General features: G+C 41.1%; 2 protein-coding genes across 4 annotated transcripts in view; one reads left to right on the forward strand and one right to left on the reverse strand.

Annotated features, from left to right (window-relative positions):
* sprt (PDZ domain-containing protein sprite) overlaps nt 1-23,786 on the reverse strand; it is a 74,370-nt gene that overhangs the window by 25,050 nt on the left and 25,534 nt on the right. For 2 of the 3 annotated variants that reach the window (XM_087346303.1, XM_087346302.1), the window contains exon 2: nt 112-301. The exons of the other annotated variant lie outside the window; for it this stretch is intronic. In XM_087346303.1, coding sequence (XP_087202429.1) covers nt 112-173 — 62 coding nt within the window. In that variant the 5' untranslated portion in view covers nt 174-301. The remainder of the gene's footprint in view (nt 1-111; nt 302-23,786) is intronic. 3 annotated transcript variants of the gene reach the window in all.
* Nucleotides 1-23,786, forward strand: part of LOC110837230 (uncharacterized) — a 60,500-nt gene that overhangs the window by 12,648 nt on the left and 24,066 nt on the right. The window lies entirely within an intron of this gene.

Below are 23,786 nucleotides of genomic sequence, written 5' to 3' on the forward strand. Positions count from 1 at the left end.
TAGGAGATCCTACCGGAAGCCGGAAATTGACAGCTGCGTTCAACTTCATCAGTGAACCTTGCACGGCAAGACCCAGGGCGACATTTCTGACAGTGTAGGTGTTTTACTGACCTGGTTCCTTTTCCATAACGTCGGATATTAGTGTCACTACGGTGCGTGGGTGAACTCATCATATCATTGCTGCTCCAGGTGACCACACATGACGTGTTGCTTAGAAGAACAGATCAAAACGTAAAGGGCTCCGTGGTACTTTGTGCCTTGTGGTGCGTGCAGTGTTCCATGAAACCGGAAGTCAATTCAGCTGGAAGGGACATCGTCAGAGTGCGTAAAGATTGATTTAACGAAACATGAGCGATGATGTGTGATATTTCCCCAGTTTATTCTTGCTTTGATGTTGGTTAATCGAAAGTATCACAAAGTCTAATAATTTTTAGCCTTGAAGAGACTTCTCATTCAGAGCGAAGATTGAAATTACGTTTCCCGCTGTGTCTGTCAGTTCCCTACCGCAAAGAAAACACAACGCGTGGATAATGTTGTTTAAGGAAATTATCATCGTACATGTTGACATTCATACGGAACCCATAAATACTGGTTGTCAAAGCAGGTGGTACATACAGTTACCACTCGTCTTTTAAATAGTTCCACCCATCAACCACCGGGCTCTGCTGATGTTAAACTTGTCTCCCGCGATTAAACGGCTGTTTCGTTAATCTTGTGAGACCTGACCTCGGGGTCAGTGCCACTTTGTTCCCATCCCCTGCTGCGAGAGTGAATATCTTACCTTTTGAATTTTCTCCTTAAGAATTAATATAGAAATTTGTTCTAAACTGGGGCGACATTCTTCCCACACAAACCACGGTCCAAACGTTTCATACGTGAGCTTTCTTACACGTGTTTCTTAATGCATTTGTGTCAATTAAGCAATTAACGTTTATCGCAGTCTTGACTTGAGTTTGTGTGCTGTTTAACTTCCTTCACCTAACCAAATTTCGACCGTTTTCATGTCGACGGCGGTTTTGTGGAACTTATAGTCTCGTAGAAGTTGACCGATATTTCAGGGGCCACCCTGATGATGAAGGCAGTACGGCACTACATCCCAGAGGCCGCCAGCTTCATAACGCCTTCTCACCCGACTTCCTTCAGATCCATAATAATATTATCCTCCCATCTATGTCCAGTTCTTCCGATTGGTCTCTTTCCTTCCAGCTCCACAACCAAAATTGTCCATACATGTCTCATTTCCCATTGCGTACTATTTTAAGAAAACACCTCTTTATTTATAGAATTCTCCGTTAAGCGGAAAAATTATATTTTCATCCCGAGGTCTTCAACTGTTCGCCATGTTAATATTATTATGACAATTGGATTTCAAAATTACATGCGTAACATGGCAGTTGGTGATCTACATGGCGATTTTTATTAAATTCCCCAATCGTTCCAAGTGCTATTGATTGTATACGCACAAATCAGAAGCGTATTTACCAAGTTCAAATGCTAACCTTGGAAGTTTTCGATTAAGCAACTCACAACATTTACTGAGAGACAAATTCACCACCCTACCCATAAGTCACGCTACGTCACCTCAAGGCAAGCCGACTGTTAAGGACATCAGACGTTTCGACATGCCCCCGTTTCGCTCTACGCCCAATTTACCCAACGGAATTCCTTGACCGCGCATAACAAAGTAGAGTTAGCATTAGATCACACCTTATCCTAACATAAGACATTTAGAAGATAAGGTTTTAGCTTAACTACGCAATCTCGCTCTTAATTCAGAGAAGGCAGTAAACTTGGAGACATCTGCAGGTACTTCGCTCCATAAATTTGGTACTTTTCTCCTGCAGAGTTTCTTCTTATTAATCAGCATCTCCCAAGGAACAGCCAATTTCATTCTTAACTTCATTTAATCTTAGTCTGATGACCTTACTGCATGATTTTATCAACAGGGCCACGATAACCCTTTGAAGCACGGAGTTCAACTGCGTAATAATTTAAACCTTAGTTCCTACCTCGTAACACAACGCGTCTCCCTATGTTAGGTCAGTTGATTAATACTGTTCGTTGAATTAAGTTGAATTCTGAGAGTTGTGTGCGGATATTTCCGCTTCTGAATTTACCTGTGTCACTGCACACCCTGGCCTCAGAAGACTCACACAGTTATTTCCGGTCATGCGTTCTCAATATCCACGTTTCAGTTCCGTATACGAGGTGCGATCGGAAAGTTTCAAGACTGCGCCTATAAAAACCCGTATACTTATCTCAGGTATTAAATTCATCCATCACCCTCGAAGTAGTTCCCCTGGGAGTGAACACAACGATCCCAGCGCCGCTGCCAAGCCTGGAAGCATCCCTGGAAATCTTTCTTTGTCAGCCTGTCAAGCACCATCTGCGATTCTGCCTGAATCTCTTCTATCGTCTCAAATGTCCTTCCCTTTAGCTGAATTTTCATCTTTGGGAAGAGGAAGAAGTCACACGGAGCTAAGGAGGGTGCGGGATGACGGCCATGGTGTTTGAGGCCAAAAACTGCCGAACTTTGAGGGCGGTGTGCGCTGGCGCGTTGTCATGATGCAGCAGCCAGTTGTGGTTGCGCCACTTTGCCGGCAGCTTCCGTCTCAATCTTCACGCAACCGCCTCAGGACCCCACAGTAAAATTCAGCATTGACCGTCTGACCTGCAGGAAGAAACTCCCTATGGACGATCCCCTCCTGGTCGAAAAAACAGATCAGCATTGACTTCACATTGCTCTTGACCTGTCTTGCCTTCTTCGGTCGTGGTGACGATGGGCTCTTCCATTGTGAAGATTGCTGCTTCGTTTCCGGACTCCCCAAATGCTTGCTTTAGCATTTCATAGGTTTCCGTAGCCGTTTTGGCGAGTCTTTGGCAAAATTTGATGCACACGCCATTCCGAAATCGCAGGAGGGTCGGTGTAATGCACTACCAAAACGCCCGTAACTAAGAAACAAATGCTAATTCGATGATGCCGGCTGGCACACTGATTCACTATGAATGTAGGCCGCACCCCCTAGCGGCAGAAGCTCGTACTACATCCGGTTCGCCCTCTATTGACACAGTCTTGAAACTTTCCGATCGCACCTCGTAATTGAAAGAGCAGGATCAGACACTGCAGAACGCAGTCTTTGTTGTGCAGACATTCTTCCACGTTTTCTCCAGGACTTCTCCCAGTACACGCATTTAATTCGTCGTTATAATAATGCATATGGAGGAGATATATAAGCGTGAAGGATGTTTAAAAAGGTTTAAAGGAGCAGAAAATCATAATTAATGCAATAAGAGAGATAATAGCTGAAGAATGGGAAGGAAGACAATAGCCAGCATCAAGATTCTAACCTTGGATCTCCGTCTGCGAAGCGGAACCAATGGCGGACAGCTCTGAGCTCAGTCGCCTTTTACGCCCAATAGTTCAAAGGACAACATCTGCTCCATTCTTCGCTTTAAAGTAACTATTTTTAATTATCATTTCAATTTAAGGACGGACGGTTTGGAACAGAATACGCCCATGATTTTAATTATCGCACTTCCAGACGCTGAGATGTCGGTGTACTATTACAGTATCAAAATAGCAGGAAGTTGAAGCCACTTTGGACTGTAAAAGAAAATGCAGATACTTCGACTGGCATGTCTTCCTGGCTCGCCTCACCTCGCAACCGGCTACGTTTACGCGACAGGGCCGTAATTCAGGGAAAACAAATTTTGTTGTAGGATTTGAGGTTCTGACGGCGGTGAGTCTGAAGGTGGCTGCTTGATGCTCCTCGTACATAAATTGTCTTCTGTAACCAATAATCCGCTCTTTTTGCATCAGGCGTGATATAAATAAGTATTCAGTTCTATCCTGTATAGTCTAAATAAGTAGTATTCAACCTGGGGTACATGTACCCCCGGGGGTACGTGAAATTTTAAAAAAGTATATATTATTTTATGATAAACACTGAATAATCAGTAATTTAATTTATTTAAGATAAATTAATTATTCGGTTTTGACCGTCTAATCACAATTATATTTAAAATTTACAAATAAGATAATTAAAATATCATTTTATGTTCCACATCGAATAATCGATTTACATTTGAAACATTTTTACAACATGTTTCGGTTTCATCGAACCATCTTCAGGTGTAAAATTATATCAACAAACTTAAAACTCAATTACATTTTCTGTTGTGTAGCTTTTTGGTGATGTTCATATCCAGATTATTTTCACATATTGGAGCGAATGTACACAACAGAAAATGTAATTGAGTTTTAAGTTTGTTGATATAATTTTACACCTGAAGATGGTTCGATGAAACCGAAACATGTTGTAAAAATGTTCCAAATGTAAATCTATTATTCGATGTGGAACATAAAATGATATTTTAATTATCTTATTTGTAAATTTTAAATATAATTGTGATTAGACGGTCAAAACCGAATAATTAATTTAATATTTGATTCACAATATGACGCAATTATACTACTTTATTTAAGATGTAAATTATATACTATGTATAACTTGAATTATACACCAACAACTTTTGAGGGTACAAAGTTAAAGAGAAATTATATCTGGGGGTACGCGAACAAAAAACGTTGAATACCACTGGTCTAAATCAGCGTTGGGAAACCTTAGAGGTTAATGTAATGATCAACTAAAAATATTTATCTGTCAATGTTGAAAACAAAGAACGCCTCCATATTTTGCACATAAAATTAAATGTTGCGTTAAGAACTAAGATTTCATCATCACCCCGCATTATAAAAGACGCAGCAGTACCCCCACCTCAGAAATTCGTACAGCCACGATGTTTGCGTTGTTAATGCGACGGAATAATTATCTCGGCAGTGTAATAGTCTCTAATGTTTTGACGTCCGTAACATCTAAATATATGAAATGTCATGTGTGTCCAATGTGTTCGCTCATAACCTAAACATGGTTGCATTTCGTTAAGTTTTAATCACACTGGAACATTCTTGAGATGAAATATGCATATATATGACATGCTTCTGTGTATGCCACGAGCCGTCTTATATAAAATCTATAAATTTCTGTTTGAACGTGGTGTTATACTGGACTCATGGGAAATAACATTAATTCCGTTCTATAACGTTTGGTGAGGACAGTGCCAAATTTTGTTTCAGAATATGAAATATTTTAATATTTTCCGTCAAATCACAATTTTAATAAGATAATAAAATATAAAATATTTAAAATATCATTTCACGTTCCGCATCGAATGATCGATTTACAAATTGAAACGTCTCTTACGACATGTTTCGGTTATATTTAACCGTCCTCAGGTATAAATTATATTGGTAAATTTAAAACTCGAATTACAATCATTTACAATGTTATGCAGTTTATTGAAATGTTCTTATCAGATTACTCTTATATATTAGAACGAAGGTATTGTTTTTTATATGGCGTGGTTCATCTGATGTTCAATATTAGTCTGTAAAGCAATGATTTAAATAATACATTAATAAATATGGAGTAATATAGAAAACAAAATGATGGAAGTAAATAAATAGTAGAATGTATAAGTAAAATAAAATAAAATTAATTTAATAAAACATACCGGTGATGAGTTGATAGAGAGATGACGTGTCTGGCGGAAGACAATCGATTATTCGATGCGGAACGTGAAATGATATTTTAAATATTTTATATTTTATTATCTTATTAAAATTGTGATTTGACGGAAAATATTAAAATATTAACCTAATTCACAATATGACGCAAATATACTACCTTCAGATGAAATATGCAGAGTGACTTACGATTTCTGTACTTGATTTCATTCGTCTTGCACACTTAAGTGCAAAGAACCGCCATAAATTATGCAATGCAAATTTATTACAGAAACCTACCGGATTTTATAAGAAACTCCCGTTTATAGAGTCTTCTGTGAGAAGTTTGTTAAGATGGCTGTCTTGTGGGCTGTTTCGCAGTGTAGTCTGGTAGAAGTTTTCCGACGTTTCAGAGGTCCTTACTACCTCCATCATCAGGACAATGATGGAGGCAGCAACACCTCTGAAACGTCGGAAAACTTCTACCAGTCTCCTCTCACATCGTTCTTCAGAATATTTGTAAGGTTAACACGTAGACAGTAGATACTTTGTACAGCACTGATTTATACAGACAGCCGGTATCTTACGTTGCCTACTGCCATGAGCTGATTTGCAAGTGAGTTGAAAACAATGGTAGGGTTATAAAAATTATGTAGCCTTCATTCACAATAGTCGCTCTGTAGAACAGACTAAAGAAGAAATTGTAGGACGAGAGTTAGAGAAAATTACAGTGCAAACCGACCTGGAAATTTGCACATGCAACCAGCCAGTGATACCTAAGAGAAGGAATTCTACAGCGTGTTCCTCCAGAAGCTTTTCAGTAACAGCCACGAGCGTCCATTAGATTCTGTGTTTTCCGTTGGCCTATACGTCCGTCCGTTAACGGTTATCAATATTTTGACAGTATTTTATACCGGTGGTCTAGCGGTTAGAACGCTGGCCTTGTTCGATTCCCGGCGGTGCCCGAATTTATAACTTGTGTTGGGCAAGGCCGTGGTCTAGGCAACACGGAGTTTTCCTCCGGGGGCTTCCCCGGTTTCTCCGTGGCATCGCAACAATTACTCCATTCATACACAGAAGAAGGCAATGGCAAACCACTTCTGGATCATCTGCCAAGAACGTATATGAACAGGTCCCAGTCCGAGAAAAGGATGGAAGGATCCTGTTCATATGGACCTGTCGTCAGACAGAACACTAATTAATAAATAAATAAATGATGGCCACGGTGGTCTAGCGGTTAGAATGCTGGCCTTGTAATCCTGGGGTCTCGGGTTCGATTCCCGGCGGTGCCCGAATTTATAACTTGTGTTGGGCAAGGCCGTGGTCTAGGCAACACGGAGTTTTCCTCCGGGGGCTTCCCCGGTTTCTCCGTGGCATCCCAACAATAACTCCATTCACACACAAAAGGAGGCAATGGCAAACCACTTCTGGATCATCTGCCAAGAACGTATATGAACAAGTCCCAGTCCGAGAAAAGGATGGAAGGATCCTGTTCATGTGGACCTGTCGTCAGACAGAACACTGAATAAATAAAAAATATACGTCCGTCCGTTAACGGTTATCAATATTTTGACAGTATTTTATACCGACTTTTATTTTTATATTATTGTTAATCCGATAACCTCGTGAGGTAGCGGCGTGCTGGCATAGTATTCCGTAAGTCACGGGTTCGATCCCAACCGTTTCCACCAATATCGAAACAGAAGCGTGATAAACAATTTGTCAGTATAATGACTAACTACATGGGGACCGGAACAGAATCGATTATCACAGGAAACGTCCTATCGAAACGACAGTACCAACTTCTAGCTTATCACGGCGACGAGCATGGCTGTCTTCTGGAATCTTGCGCCTTAAAGTATGGTAGAGACTGACGGACGTTTCGGAGATGCTTACTGTCTCCATCATCAGGGCTATGACTCATGATAGAGGCAGTAACCTCTGAAACGCTGGTCAGTACCAGACGCCACGGCCGCTACCTTTCATACACTACGCAATATATTATTCATGAGTCATCATCCTATCATCCGGCGGTAATCTAAGCTACAGCATCGTTAAATAAACACAGATAAATTTAAAAAAAACACTCTTTGTGACCGGGGAAAGGAGGTGTCGTTGTGTCCGGAAATAACGTTATGTTTGGCTGCACCTCGCCCCGGCGAGTTAAAATGAATAAAAAAGGGGGGACAAAGGAAAATTATTTCAACCTACGCAGGAAGTAGTGAATTGGATTCACCCTCCATGAAAATCGCTTGACGAAATTTAAGGAATCTCGCCTTTTTAAAACGGTCCTGAACCTTAGTCAGTGTCGGATTGGTTGTAAATGTAGCGAACATTGAAATCAGTATCGTACAGTTTAGCAGTAAGCAATTAGTACGATTTGACGTTTTCATGGCGGTGAGAATTAAGTTGGCTGCCTTCTGGGTTGTTGCCGCGTGTAGTCTGGTGGAAGTTTACCAACGTTTCAGAAGTCCTTTCTGCCTCTGTCATCAGGGTTCATCGCATCACACACTATTTGCAATAAGTATATCAGATCGTCTGATTGCGGCTGAAGGAGTCGGCCTTCACGTATGAAGGGCGGGTGCGAATGTACTTAATCAGCAGTCTCAGACTGTCGACAATGGGTAGTACTTCGACTTTAAAGATGGTCGGAGGGGGTTCGCACGTAGGAGAATGAGATAAACAAAGCATTTAACACACGTGGGGAGATAAGAAATGCGTAAAAAGTAAGTCGGGAAACATGAAATGGAAAGACCACTTGAAAAAGAGTAAGTGGGAGAAGAAACTATTAAATTCTGTGATGGCGTGCACTGAGTCCATACAGAGTCCAGTGATGAGCTTTTGTTAATATTGTAATAAACATTCACGTTCCATAAAATACGCGGGATTTACTGACCAGCTGGGCGAATATCAGTTTGTAAGTGGGGGACCCCTGTTCCGTAGACTTAATTTCTGTCCAGTTCCACAGGGGCGAGGCCCGGTCAAGCGGAGCGCTGCTTCCGGACACCACGATACCGTGACAGAATCGTGTTAGAGAAGCGATTCGAACGCAGGGCTCCCTCCTTTGCCTCTGAGAAAAACATGCAGGCATCGTTCCGTAGCCTTTAGTTCAACTCCCAGAATGAATACCGCATTCGATTCTACTATATGCTTCCGTTTTCATAACGATTTATTTTAAGAAAACCCGGGGAAAATTCGGACACATTCGATGCCATTTCTTTGGTCAAGAAGAATGTGTAGCGAGGTCGAAGGTGAAAGTGGCAGTCTTCTGAGATGCAGCACTGTGCAGTGTGGTAGAAATTTACTGCCTCCATCATCAGGGCGAGGAGGCAGCAAGGACCTCTGAAACGTTGGTTAACATCGACCAGACTACACAGCGCAACAACCCAGAAGACAGAAATCTTCATCGCCCTGATGATGGAGGCAGTATGACCTCTGAAACGTTGGTTAACATCGACCAGACTACACAGCGCAACAACCCAGAAGACAGAAATCTTCATACTCTGATGACGGAGGCAGTATGACCTCTGAAACGTTGGTTAACATCGACCAGACTACACAGCGCAACAACCCAGAAGACAGAAATCTTCATCGCCCTGATGACGGAGGCAGTATGACCTCCGAAACGTTGGTAAACATCTACCAGACTACACAGCGCAACAACCCAAAAGACAGAAATCTTCAGACTCTGATGACTGAGGCAGTATGACCTCTGAAACGTCGGTTACATCGACCAGACTACACAGCGCAACAACCCAGAAGACAGAAATCTTCAGACTCTGATGCCGGAGGCAGTATGACCTCTGAAACGTCGGTAAACATCTACCAGACTACACAGCGCAACAACATAGAAGACAGAAATCTTCAGACTCTGATGAAGGAGGCAGTATGACCTCTGAAACGTTGGTAAACATCGACCAGACTACACAGCGCAACAACCCAGAAGACAGAAATCTTCATACTCTAATGACGGAGGCAGTATGACCTCTGAAACGTCGGTAAACATCTACCAGACTACACAGCGCAACAACATAGAAGACAGAAATCTTCAGACTCTGATGAAGGAGGCAGTATGACCTCTGAAACGTTGGTAAACATCGACCAGACTACACAGCGCAACAACCCAGAAGACAGAAATCTTCATACTCTGATGACGGAGGCAGTATGACCTCTGAAACGTCGGTAAACATCTACCAGACTACACAGCGCAACAACATAGAAGACAGAAATCTTCAGACTCTGATGAAGGAGGCAGTATGACCTCTGAAACGTTGGTAAACATCGACCAGACTACACAGCGCAACAACCCAGAAGACAGAAATCTTCATACTCTGATGACGGAGGCAGTATGACCTCTGAAACGTCGGTAAACATCTACCAGACTACACAGCGCAACAACATAGAAGACAGAAATCTTCAGACTCTGATGAAGGAGGCAGTATGACCTCTGAAACGTCGGTAGGCATCGACCAGACTACACAGCGCAACAACCCAGAAGACAGAAATCTTCAGACTCTGATGAAGGAGGCAGTATGACCTCTGAAACGTCGGTAGGCATCGACCAGACTACACAGCGCAACAACCCAGAAGACAGAAATCTTCAGACTCACCGCCATGAAAACCTCAAATCCCAAACTGTCCGACCTTCCAGAGAAGATCCATCACGGTGCTACGTCCCAGAGAGAGCCATCTTAAATAAATCAGAATGAATTAGGAATTTCGTTATTTCACTGCCTTATATTTTAATAAAAATCCGGGCAAATAACGCGCACTTCAACTAATGAAGCGTGAAATCTCATTATTATAGTACGAAAACATTTTCACATTACACCTTTCAATTCGTCCTACTTTGCTAACATTCTAGAAACACGGAAGACTAACTGCACGGAACGCCCTTAAGGACCCACAGCAAATGCTCAGCAAACCATGTGTGTAAGATCAGGGTACGATACTGAGACGACCCGCCTTTGCCATCATTTTGCACTCGTAGGATCATTACTTCGAGTTCTGGCTGCAACAGGTGTTTCTCTCACCTGAAAGCCCAGCAGGTATTGTTATACGCTAACAGATCTGATGGCGAACGAAAGGTGAACTGTGAATTATTCGATAGGATCGAGGCTTATTCTGTTGTGATTCGTTATCAGATTGATCACGCTCCGTTATTTCTATGCATAAATTATATACAGAATTTCGCTTTTGACAGAGCAACACGAAACGAAGTAAGTAGATAGTTTAGCGTGTTAAAGAAGGACGGACTTCGTCCTTGCGTCCTTAGGATAGTGGAACTTAGTACGTTACAATGGTCTGTAGGTCCACGTGAGAAGTGGGCTTACACAGTAGATACAGTTGCTGGAAAATGACCACTTGGAAGAACAAGAAGAAGATGGGAAGATAAAATTAGAGTGGGTCTTAGGAAGACAGTAACAGGGTTCAATTGGGTAATATTTGGTCCCAGAAGGAAGGAAGTGGCCTGAGGCTGGAGAAACCTGCATGATTGGGAATTCATTAGGGAGCATGAGATGGGCGCGGCATGTAGCATTCGTAGGGAGATAAAGAAATGTATACAAACTTTTGGTTGGAAAGCCTGAATGGAAGACACCACTCGGAAGACCTAGGCGTAGATGGAGGATGATATTAAACTGAACCTTTGCGAAATAAGTTTTGGGAGTGGCACCTGGATACGGACCACTGGCGGACTTTCGTGACGCGGTGTTGGCTAGCTGAGCGTCGTCAGCTTCTGAAGAATGACTATGCACCATGGAGTTCCACGAGGCATTGTGAATGACGGGCAGTCTAACAAGAGGCTGGACGAGTGGTCCAGTCTGTTCCCAGACGCGCCCATGCCCCAAGAGTCGGTCCCACCCTCACATTCCCGCTGTGCTGACAGACAGGCCAGCTTTCTCTCTCAAGCGGCCGATCGCTTTTGCAAAGCATCGCCAGTTCCATTACGTGTGTGTGTGTGTACGCTGATACAACTTCGGAGATCACTGCTGTTTCTTCACAAATTCCTGCACAGCAGGGGCGTACAAATAAGAATCGTGTGTCACAGAGGCTTACAACCCGCGTCCCGTCCTAAAACAGCCCTGTCTATGCTTAGTGTGGGAACACAGTAACACTTCTCATGCATTGTTTATTAACAATTAAATAAATAAATGAAACACACACTCTAAAGTGAATTCATGCATACTTAATATTCAAAACTACTGAACCAATTTCAACACATTTTGATACTGGTAGGAACTTAATTTTGGTTCGCACTGGCCTGCTCTTCTCGGGGGCATGATGCTAACTACTCACCTCTTTCTAGTCCCAAGGTTGAGAATATGTTCAGCTATACCTCCAGTTCCCCATACGTTTTCATAATTTGGTACTTAGTTAAACGCCAGGGACTTTGACTTAAGGCCTATACTTCACAGAAGATAAAATTTAACTTTATAGGTTTCCTAAAAATAGAAAGATTTTTTATAAAAAAATAAATTTGTACCCAAAAATACTCAACTTATTACTGTCGGCGTCAATTGCCTTAGCATCTTCAAGAATCGCTATCGTATTTTGCGCTCTCGTTTAATTCTGAATTCCTGTCTTTTGGTGTAAACTGACAGATTCATTTGCAGACAATGGGAGAACAAATGCATGCAGGGAGTTGGTTGCCTTATCTTTGAATTCGCTTCGTTTCATTTTATGAATAACAGAGCATCACCTGTTTCCCCACACGCCTTTTCGCATCCCCCACGCTGGGGCTGTCGCTATAACTTTCAGTTCCTGTAACTAACAAACTCCCTCTAAGCAGAACCCGAAAAGTTAACGCAGCTGATACGAAGGTCCTCCATGGACACTGGCCAGTTCGCAAATCGTTATCCGATAGAGAACTCTGTAGTCAGTCCTCGTTTCACGAAACTTCGCTCATAGGATCTTTTATAACAAACCACGTTCCCACCGCTTGGCTCATCATCCGGACACTGTCGTCACATGGTGATACCTTTTTGTAAATAACTGCACTAAAGCGTATTTGCGAAGAAACAGCACTGTGTGGCCTAAATCAGTGGTATTCAACCTGGGGTACCCTCGGGGGTACGTGACGACATCTTAGGGGGTACGTGAAATTTAAAAAAATATATTATTTTATGATAAGAACTGAATAATCAGGGCCAGATTTAATACATATTTTGGATGTAATTTATTTAATTTATTTTAGATGTAGATTATATACTATGTATAACTTGAATTATACACCAACAACTTTGGGGGTACAAAGTTGAAGAGAAATTATATCTGGGGGTAAACGAACAAAAAATGTTGAATACCACTGGCCTAAATCATACTGTAAGATAGGAAATGCATACAGAATTTTGGTCGGAGAATTTAAGAGAACTGGGTATAGATAAGAGGATATTATTAGTTTGATGTACCTTAAGGAAATATAAGTGAGAGTGTGGACTAGGTTGAAGTGGCTCAGAACAGAGATTAGTGACGGATTTTTGCGAACACGTTAAAGAACTTTTCGTTTTCCATAAAAGGGTAGAGGGTAATTTAATGACTATCAGTTTCTCATGAAGAACTGTGTTCCATGTGCTGACTAAATTTTTCTATTTTTCACTGAATGGAATTTTTTTGAAAAGTTAACTATGTGATAAGAATATGGTGTCGTCAAGAATCCATAAATTGTAGCAACATCTTCACCTTGCATAACAGCCAGGTGTTTCATACAGCAGAACAAAACGAGGCGAGAATTTACTCATGTACACGTCAAAGCTCGATATCCCATTACATGGCAGTAAGATTAAAAACTGCTCCTTCGTTCTGCATGGATGGAGAAAGATGGTATTGTCAGTGGGGACAATGCAAAGCTTCATCATTGTCGAGAGGCAGTGAAACATGTCACAAATCAGCAGGACAACTCCTGAATGGTGTTAAGAGAGGATGTGTTGATTCGACATGGGACACTGAGGCTTGCTTCCTTTGTCAGAGACAGGACTGGCTATGAGTGAGTAATATCTGTCACGCAGAGAGATACAGAACGAGACCTCATTGTCGATAAAAACGGGAACCGGTAATTGAATTGGAAAAACGTCTAGCGTCAATGCATTTTAAAGAGCTTTAAGGAAAGCACGTGTCAAGCAAAATTCTCTCTCGGGTCTTCTAGTACAGTGGTATTCAAACTTTTTTGTTCGCGTACCCCCAGACATAATTTCTCTTCAACTTTGTTCCCCCAAAAGTTGTTGGCATATAATTCAAGTTATACATAGTGTATAATATACATTTAAAATAAATTAAATAAATTACATTACCGATTATTCAGTGTTTTTCATAAAATAATATATATATATTTAAATTTCACGTACCCCCTAAGATGTCTTCGCGTACCCCAGGTTGAATACCACTGTTCTAGTATATGCCTGGCACAGTCATAACAAGAAGGACGAGTACCTGACAGGTACTTGGTTAAACGGTTGCTGGATCTGATGCAGAACATAAGGAAATTCGTGGTTGGATTGGAAATGTTATCGCGTATATTCTACTCGGATTCCTTTCTTCCAATATGTATAATACATTCACACCACCAGGTAACAAAACTGTAAGCCACAGCGCCTTGGACGAGTTTTTCACGAAGACATAAAATTCTGTTTCTTTCTACTAAAAGAAAGAAGAAGAAGAAGTCGTACGGTAATTTCCTTGGGTTGTAAAAACTTAAAAGCTGTCGCTAGGATACTCGAAAGGTTTACATTTGAATACGAAGACGCACTTAAATCCTCGGCGCTGTAATAGGAATGTGTAACACGAAATGCGGCTTGTAAAAACAGAAGACCCGCCCCGAAAATCATTTATTAACATCAGGGTTGTCTATGTGTTGCTTCAAACGACTGACGCTGGTGTGTTACAAATTCTGTTGCCACGGTTGGAAACAAAATTATAATCCACGGACACGACATTAAATTTGCTCCCTGGAACAAAACAGCAGCTAACTGCATGGAGCAGATTGCTTCTACAGAAGTAAATGGTCGCTCAGCCAATCAAGTTAAACGCCATTTATGGAACCAGAAGGTTTATAGCAGCTCGCCACGGGTCCCTGCGCCAGATTAATCCACTCCGCAACCTCCAACCATGATCGTCAGTTCTCTCTGCGTTTACGTGCTAACCTCATTGATAACAGCAAACATACCTTTGTTATTTCTCTGTGATTTTTCTCAGTTCATTATCATTAGTATAGACTAGATGAAGCCACGGTGGTCAAGCGGTTAGAACGCTGGCCTTGTAATCCTGGGGTCTCGGGTTCGATTTCCGGCGGTGCCCGAATTTATAACTTGTGTTGGGCAAGGCCGTGGTCTAGGCAACACGGAGTTTTCCTCCGGGGGCTTCCCCGGTTTCTCCGTGGCATCCCATTCACACAGAGGAAGGCAATGGCAAACCACTTCTGGATCATCTGCCAAGAACGTATATGAACAGGTCCCAGTCCGAGAAAAGGATGGAAGGATCCTGTTCATATGGACCTGTCGTCAGACAGAACACTAAATAATAATAAGATGAGGTGGTCTAGCGGTTAGAACGCTGGCCTTGTAATCCTGGGGTCTCGGGTTCGATTCCCGGCGGTGCCCGAATTTATAACTTGTGTTGGGCAAGGCCGTGGTCTAGGCAACACGGAGTTTTCCTCCGTGGCATCCCAACAATTACTCCATTCACACACAGAAGAAGGCAATGGCAAACCACTTCTGGATCATCTGCCAAGAACGTATATGAACAGGTCCCAGTCCGAGAAAAGGATGGAAGGATCCTGTTCATATGGACCTGTCGTCAGACAGAACACTAAAATAATATAATAATATAGATTAGATGCCTGGAAGTAAAGAACGACTGGCTTTTGAACGTGTTTTAACTAGCTATGAAGTACGCATCACAAGAAAAACAAACACTTGGAATAACATAATTGATTGAAATTGTATGGGAAAGTTATGTACTTCCATTTCATCGCATAGGAGCTAGTCGACAACCCGAGGCTGACGACAACACAGCCGTTTGTCGTTTCATGCCAAGTAGCTTCCAGTAATACAATTTAACTTTAAAATTACTTATTTTAATACGCAACTAAAACTTTTAATTTACAAATTCAAAATACAGAGACATGTTTAAAAATACTGTTATTAAAGCAACATTTATTACTTTCATCCCAATGAGTAAACTATGAACACCTCTTTATGCCATCGAAAACTTCAATGTTAAAAAAATATTAAGAGAAATTTGGGTTTCGTATGAGTGATTTCGATAAAGGTATGAAGCATGTCTCTGCCAATGCATAACTGTCAACTCCGGTGAGACATGACTTGTTAATACGTGGCAGTAGCTTTCAATTAAAATAAATACGAGCTATTCAGTGCTGTCAGCATTCAGGTGGCATGCCGAGTAACTACACCGTATACCGTTGTGTGATTCATCGGGTGAAATACGTTTCCACAATACTAAGAAGGGACGAGAGACGATTCTGTGATGAATAACGCCTTACTCCACGACAAAACACCAGGATAATGGCGCTAAGGATAAGACTTCAGGTTCTCAATGTGACGAATATGAAGATGTAAGACTTGAGGTTCTCACAGCGGTGAGTATGAAGATTTCCGTCTTCTGGGTTGTTGCGCTGTGTAGTCTGGTAGATGTTTACCAACGTTTTAGAGGTCATACTGCCTCCGTTATCAGGGTGATGAATATCACCCTGATGACGGAGGCAGTATGACCTCTGAAACGTTGGTTAACATCGACCAGACTACACAGCGCAACAACCCAGAAGACAGAAATCTTCATACTCTGATGACGGAGGCAGTATGACCTCTGAAACGTTGGTAAACATCGACCAGACTACACAGCGCAACAACCCAGAAGACGGAAATCTTCATACTCTGATGACGGAGGCAGTATGACCTCTGAAACGTTGGTTAACATCGACCAGACTACACAGCGCAACAACCCAGAAGACAGAAATCTTCATACTCTGATGACGGAGGCAGTATGACCTCTGAAACGTTGGTTAACATCAACCAGACTACACAGCGCAACAACCCAGAAGACGGAAATCTTCGAATATGAAGATGGTTGTCTTATGGGATGTGCACCCTGATGATGGAGGCAGTAAGCTCCTCCGAAACGTCGGTCAATATCTACCACACTACACGGCGCAACGTCACAGAAGACAGCCATTTTCTTACTCGTCGCCGTGAGAATCTAAATCTCACCTACACTTATTGGCTTCAATATCACAATTAATGGAGTCTTGAATGATGGAAAGCTAACTCCATGTATCAGAGCCCTTCTTTCCTGAAATGCTTGTAATTTGCGTAGTTGGCAAAGAAATTCTCAACCTCCCATTTTCACAACCTTTATTTCTAAGACGTATCTTAATGTTATAATTTTCGATCCTTTAAACAGTGTTCTCCGTTACGAAACTTCCACGCTGTCTTCGGAACCACCCTGATAGATGTTTTATACCACATGCGATAAAATAAACAAAATAAGTAATCCTATCTGCCGTTCTTGTAATTGATCAAAGCAGGCAGCGTATGGGTGTAAATGCATCATTAAGAAACAGAAAAATCTACATCCTATTAAACCATGTGACTAGTCACCGCCCAAAAGTACTTGGTCAGCAGCCGACCATTGCGTCATCGTAACAAGGGTCATTAATCCATCTGATTAATAGACTCAGACTGACGATAACATCAGACCCTCAGTACCTCGGTTCTACAGTTTATTATAATGAGCATGATCAATCAAATTCCGCCGTCCTAACCTGACAGTGTCATACGATCATTGTATCATATCTTCTGGTAGAAATGTACCGTCGTTTTAGAGGTGCTTACTGCCTCCATCATCAGGGCGATCTCCCTTTCATGTTCCAGCTCACCCCGGCCCTACACAGACATGATAATGACACAGCAAAGAAACACGCCACTCTGCTGATTTACCCTTTTAAACAACGATTCAACGAAAATTGAATATTTTTCGCAGATTTATTAGTTCACTAAATTTCACTTTGCTGTTATTGATGCCAGGGCATACCTCTAGCGGTATGTTGTTCTTTTCTATCAAGTTTAATGAATATCCCACAAACTGTTCACGTTTCCACGTGTTTTAGGAAGCACGTAACAGTGCACAGCCAGTCGTTGAACTTTTTCGTCAGTTCTACACGTGCGTGACAGCAGAAATTTCCCGTTATGAATTTGTCCTCGACCCTGGGAAATTATATTAGGAAACCCTTCGACCCTTTTTTAGAAATTATGACAGCTAGCAAAAACCCAACTGTCTGCGTCATTCTTGCTTGTCTAAAAGTCGTATATGTCGATATATAAAAAATGAAATCAAATAAACATACGTCTGTTTCTCGGTCCTCCTTATACAAATATAAAGCGATATTCAAATCAGGACTTAAAGAAGAACACACAACTTTTTAAATGCAATGGTGACCAGAGGCACTTGTGCAGATTTCCTCATTTCTTTTCGCAACCTGTCTCTGATTATCGGGCACGAACTTCTTCTGGCATTCCTCCACGAACATTCCAGGGACAAGTCTCTCTGACGATACGTAATTTCTGCAGACCACAAACAAGAAGAAGGTAAACGCAAGACAAGAATGGACCTAAATATATTTCACAGCTAAATGTAGGAGCAAGTCTTCGATACTCAGGTATACGATGAATAAATGGTAACTGAAGAAGTTTTGTGGGTAGCCCGTCCTTTACTTTCTATGTTGAAAGGACGAACATTTTCTACAACATAACAACTTTACTGTGCGTGATATGTTGAGGAATGCGCTCTTTAATGGCGAGAAGAATTACCGAAAGACTGTTCGCTGAGTTTTATAGCAAATTATTTAGTCCCTAAGAGGTTTTATGGCTAACAGAGTACGCACAGGCATTTTGTTTGACACGTGTCGTGAAGATCAGCCCTGAAGATGGAGACAGTGTCTTCCTCCAGAACCTTGGTATCTGCCTACCAATCCATAAGGCATCACAGCCCACAAGAACATCAACATGGACCAGAAACTACTGTCACCTTTTAAAGGAACCCCCTGAATCACGCAGTTAATTAATTAATTAATGGTTAGTAATATTAGCAGCTGAATAATTATCGGGATCTCAAAGAGGACTCTGCTTTGTGTCTTTAGCTCAGAAACATTGTCAGTGGGCTCCGGAAATTACTATCCAAATCCCTGAAATGTTACTTTGAAGAAAGACGGAAGAACCTGGGCTGTGAACGGACTCTGTTTTACAAAGTCATCAGATAAGCAGTTCCTTTGTTTACTGTGAGGCAAATATCAACGTAACTATACGAATACCTAAACAGATACACGCTTCAAGAATGGGGAAATAAAGCATGATGGCTCGCATTTCCTTGAACAAAGCATATGCAAATACAGTACTTGTAGTAGATTTGAATTTCACGTGTAACAACAGCTACGCCAGGGTCCTATCCTTACGCTACTTAAGACAGAAATGCTGCGAATGAGGCAAAAACTTTAACAAAAGCTCCCAAGCATAATACGCCATTAATTTCTCATAATCAAACACTGGGTTCAAAATACCATGCAAACTTCCTGTGCTGTCACTTTGTTCCAGTTAACTGTTACAGCCGCCTTCCAAATGCGAGACACGCTTAAGTCAGATTTCTGAGGACTGTCTCGTCCCCACGCTCCATATTTATTCCATTAACCGCAATGTCACGTCATGAAAAACGTCGTTTTAGTGTTCCTTCTTTTGATCTCGTTGCATCCACGAGGCGCGTGTAATTCCAGGTCTTCACGCTAGAACCACGAAACTACCTCTTAGGGTCTCTTGGAGTACGACTCTGGCATTACAGACCCGGAAGTTCAGTATCGCGACCACAAAAGTTGTCATTCGTCACGACCCTGAAGCAATTCTGTCTGGTCTACATATTCGAATACTCAGAATATTGTTAGAGCACGTAAGGAAGAGATACCACATTGAAGACCTATGTATAGATGGTAGTATAATATTAAAGTGGATCTTAAAGAAATAGTGTGGGGGGTGTTAACTTGATTAATCAGTGGTGGGCTCTTGTGCACACGGTAATAAACCTTCGAATTTCGTAAAAGGTACAGGATTTATTGATTAGCTGAGCGACTGTCAGCTTCTCAAGGCATACTCTGCTCCGATAAAGTTAGTTCTTTCTATAATATAATTTTAATATTTTTTCTGTCTTTATACCAAGCAAGTTTAAGCAACTCTAAGATGTTTATGTTTGTAAAACACCGGGCTGAAATCTTGTTCAGGGAACCATCTGTAAACACGAAGATACCAAGACGTTATCCATTTACCATTTACGATAAGTTGGTCCTCGTGTATGGTATGGTGTAAAAAAGTCATTGAATAACCACTGCCAGCTCGATATCCTTAAGATAGTATAATTGCGTCATATTGTGAATCAAATATTAAATTAATTATTCGGTATTGTCCGTCTATCACAATTATATTTAAAATTTAATATTATACAAATAAGATAATTAAAATATCATTTTATGTTCCACATCGAATAATCGATTTACATTTGGAACATTTTTACAACATGTTTCGGTTTCATCGAACCATCTTCAGGTGTAAAATTATGTCGGTAAACTTAAACTTATTGTTTTGAAATACATTCGCTCCAATATGTGAAAATAATCTGGATATGAACATCTCCAAAAAGCTACACAACAGAAATTATAATTGAGTTTTAAGTTTACCGACATAATTTTACACCTGAAGATGGTTCGATGAAACCGAAACATGTTGTAAAAATGTTCCAAATGTAAATCGATTATTCGATGTGGAACATAAAATGATATTTTAATTATCTTATTTGTATAATATTAAATTTTAAATATAATTGTGATTAGACGGACAATACCGAATAATTAATTCGATATCCTTGTAAAACTATTTTCAACTTTTCGTTTGCAGTCGTTTATGATTTCTGTTATGAACGCCGCTGATACGCGCGAGTGTTCTGCTGTCACAGTGGACATTTCGTATTCCCTGAAGATTTTGTAATAGCGCTACTACTAATGTGATGTACTCTGAATTATTATGCAGCGTCTACAATCCACGGCAAAAGGAAACTACAAAAAAGAACCTTTCCATATTAAATTTCAAGCGTGAGGAAGTTACGAGGCAAATTCCCACTTACTCATTACTTATGCGTGTTCTTCACATCAACAGGTATTTGCAGCAAACTGCACACATCGTAACGCCTACCTGCACATGGCATCTATGTAGCCATTAATTTGTTATAATTGAAATCAAACCTGGAGGTAATTTCTTTCAGTGATGCCATCGAGTAACACGAATGGACAACTCTCTAGTTCGTGCAATAATGTTTCAAAATGATGTGAGTTGCATTTTTGTCTCTATTTTTGGGCGATGACACCGTGTAGTAGGCCGGTTTGTCGACGTTTCGGAGAGTTCGCTTACCTCCATCAGTAGTCTGCAGTTTAGGTGCTTCGCCCCGTATTTGATATTGGATTTATTAGAAGTTCTGTTTCAGAAATTGGATTATATTCCCGTTCATTATGTATTATTTTCACGAAGAGAAAGGCAAATTAGATAAGTCTCTTCCGCCCCAATAAAGTTAATAAAATGTCTGCGTTACGAATTTTGATGGAATTGAGCACTGAGGGGTCAAACTAAAAGTTGTCAGGGGAATTTAATTTTGGTTCGTTGTCTTTTGACTGGAACAGTAAATTCCCTTTTACATGAATCTGAATTTATCCTTTTTTTTCTTCAAAAACCGTCCATACTACAAAATATTGCTACAGGATATAAATATTGATGCAATTAAAATCCACAGCCTTCACCTGCTACATTTTCGACATGGTTTGCATTTAAGCATAAATACAAAGAAGAATAGTTTGTAACTTTCTACATTCTGATTTCTGCAACAGTCTTGCATGTTTTTCGTACGCTAAGTTGTGACTCCGTGTAGTTTTGTAGGCGATTACCAACGTTTCGGAGGAATATATCACCACCATCTTCAGGGTATAAATACGCCCTAGGATTGAGATGTGAGCCGTACATTAACGTCTTACATCTTCTATGTATACAACGACTCATAGCAATGAGATTTGAGGTTTTCACAGCCGTGAGTCTGAAGATTTCTGTCTTCTGGGCTGTTGCGCTGTGTAGTCTGGTCGATGTTTACCAACGTTTCAGAGGTCATACTGCCTCCGTCATCAGAGTATGAAGATTTCCGTCTTCTGGGTTGTTGCGCTGTGTAGTCTGGTAGATGTTTACCAACGTTTCAGAGGTCCTTGCTGCCTCCGTCATCAGAGTATGAAGATTTCTGTCTTCTGGGTTGTTGCGCTGTGTAGTCTGGTCGATGTTTACCAACGTTTCAGAGGTCATACTGCCTCCGTCATCAGAGTATGAAGATTTCCGTCTTCTGGGTTGTTGCGCTGTGTAGTCTGGTCGATGTTAACCAACGTTTCAGAGGTCATACTGCCTCCGTCATCAGAGTATGAAGATTTCCGTCTTCTGGGTTGTTGCGCTGTGTAATCTGGTCGATGTTTACCAACGTTTCTGAGGTCATACTGCCTCCGTCATCAGGGCGATGAATGACCTCTGAAACGTTGGTAAACATCGACCAGACTACACAGCGCAACAACCCAGAAGACAGAAATCTTCAGGCTCATAGCAACATCCTCACTTCTACACTGAACATGGAGGATGCACATTTATCCGAAACGTTGGTAACCACCTACAAGACTACAGGGCGTCCGAACACAGACGACTTCAACCGAAATCTACTTGCAATTAATAAACATCGAGGCCAATGAAGTTTACAAAATATCTTGGACGGTGCTTGGTTTTTCTCTCCACTGAAGCATTACTGTCTCTATCCTGTTTCGTCATTGATAATCAAGAAGTATGTTCGCTATTACTGTAGGAGACATGCTATCACTTTTCTATTTCAGAAACTAAAATATTTATTTAATTTTTGCACCTGGAGTTCCCACTCCACGCAACATATGCATACACATCCTTTATTTAACATAAGTTCTACGAATCATGTGCTGTCAGGGAGATTAAGTTTCACTACAGAGGTGTGGTACTGTACACGATTACACAGCGATACTAAGTAGCTTTACAATTAATTTCCTATCTACACAGGGGACCTAAGAAGTTAATAGAACATTTTAGTTTATAAGTAAACCTCAGTTGACGTCATATAAGTGGTTACTAACATTTATAAAGGACGTATCGCTTCCATCCTCACGGTTTAAATCCTAAATACAGACGCCAGTAACCACCTACAAGTGTATGGGGCGTCACAGAGCAGAATATCAAAATGGATTGAACCGGCTTAGGATAAGGCGAGGTCATGTGGACACGGTTAAGGAAAATTCAGGTTCCACAGGGAGTTACATTTCTTGAGGAGCTGAAGTGATTATCAACTTCTCAAGGACTCTGTTCCATGGAGCTAATTAGTAAAACAGTTATTTGGTCAGTTATAAAAATCAAAGGTTCAAGAGTATGTTCACAAAAACGTGCATTTTAACCTGTTCTACCCGCTCACATCTTCGGACCCTGCACCTGTTTAACTTACATTAATGTAATCCTTTTATCTACATCTACGCATTCGCCAACTAAATTGTCCCTTCTGATTAAAGATGAAAATTCAGTGTGGATGCAAGAGGTAAGATCGGTTTTCGTTGTAAAGATTAATTTTGGAATTGAAGCGTGCCAATTCTCTAGCAGATCCACTGCATCTGCGAAGCCAATCATTTTCATTCTATTTTTAAAAAAAATCGTCACTCGGTCACGAACTTCGATGTTTACTTATCGATAGCCTCTGAAGAGTAGTGAAGATGGCAACCCTGACCTTGGGTCTGTTACTGACTTCTCATCATCAAGTCAATAAAACTTTCGAATTTCACATTATATGAAGCAACCGGTGCAGAACATGCCCTCTTCATCTTTAAAGTAGTGAACAGGTTTGCATAATTAGGGAGCTTGATAAAATAAACGTAAATTTGAATCTCTATTAGCATACGGGGAAGGTCAAGGATCAGTGCGCATTCTTTCGGCCGAACCGAGCAGTTTCGTGTGACGTAACTAATTCTTGTATTCGTGAGATATATGGTTCGAATCTCGTGCGGGTTTCCTGATATCCTGAGGACTCTTGTGGGGTTCCTCAGTTTCTCCAGGCAAATATCGGGAAACTATCACGAAAGAAAATAATA

Source organism: Zootermopsis nevadensis, unplaced genomic scaffold, assembly GCF_977971745.1.
Source record: "Zootermopsis nevadensis isolate Lab colony 2312 unplaced genomic scaffold, Znev_1.0 Znev_ptg000010l, whole genome shotgun sequence".
NCBI classification, from domain to species: domain Eukaryota; kingdom Metazoa; phylum Arthropoda; class Insecta; order Blattodea; family Termopsidae; genus Zootermopsis; species Zootermopsis nevadensis.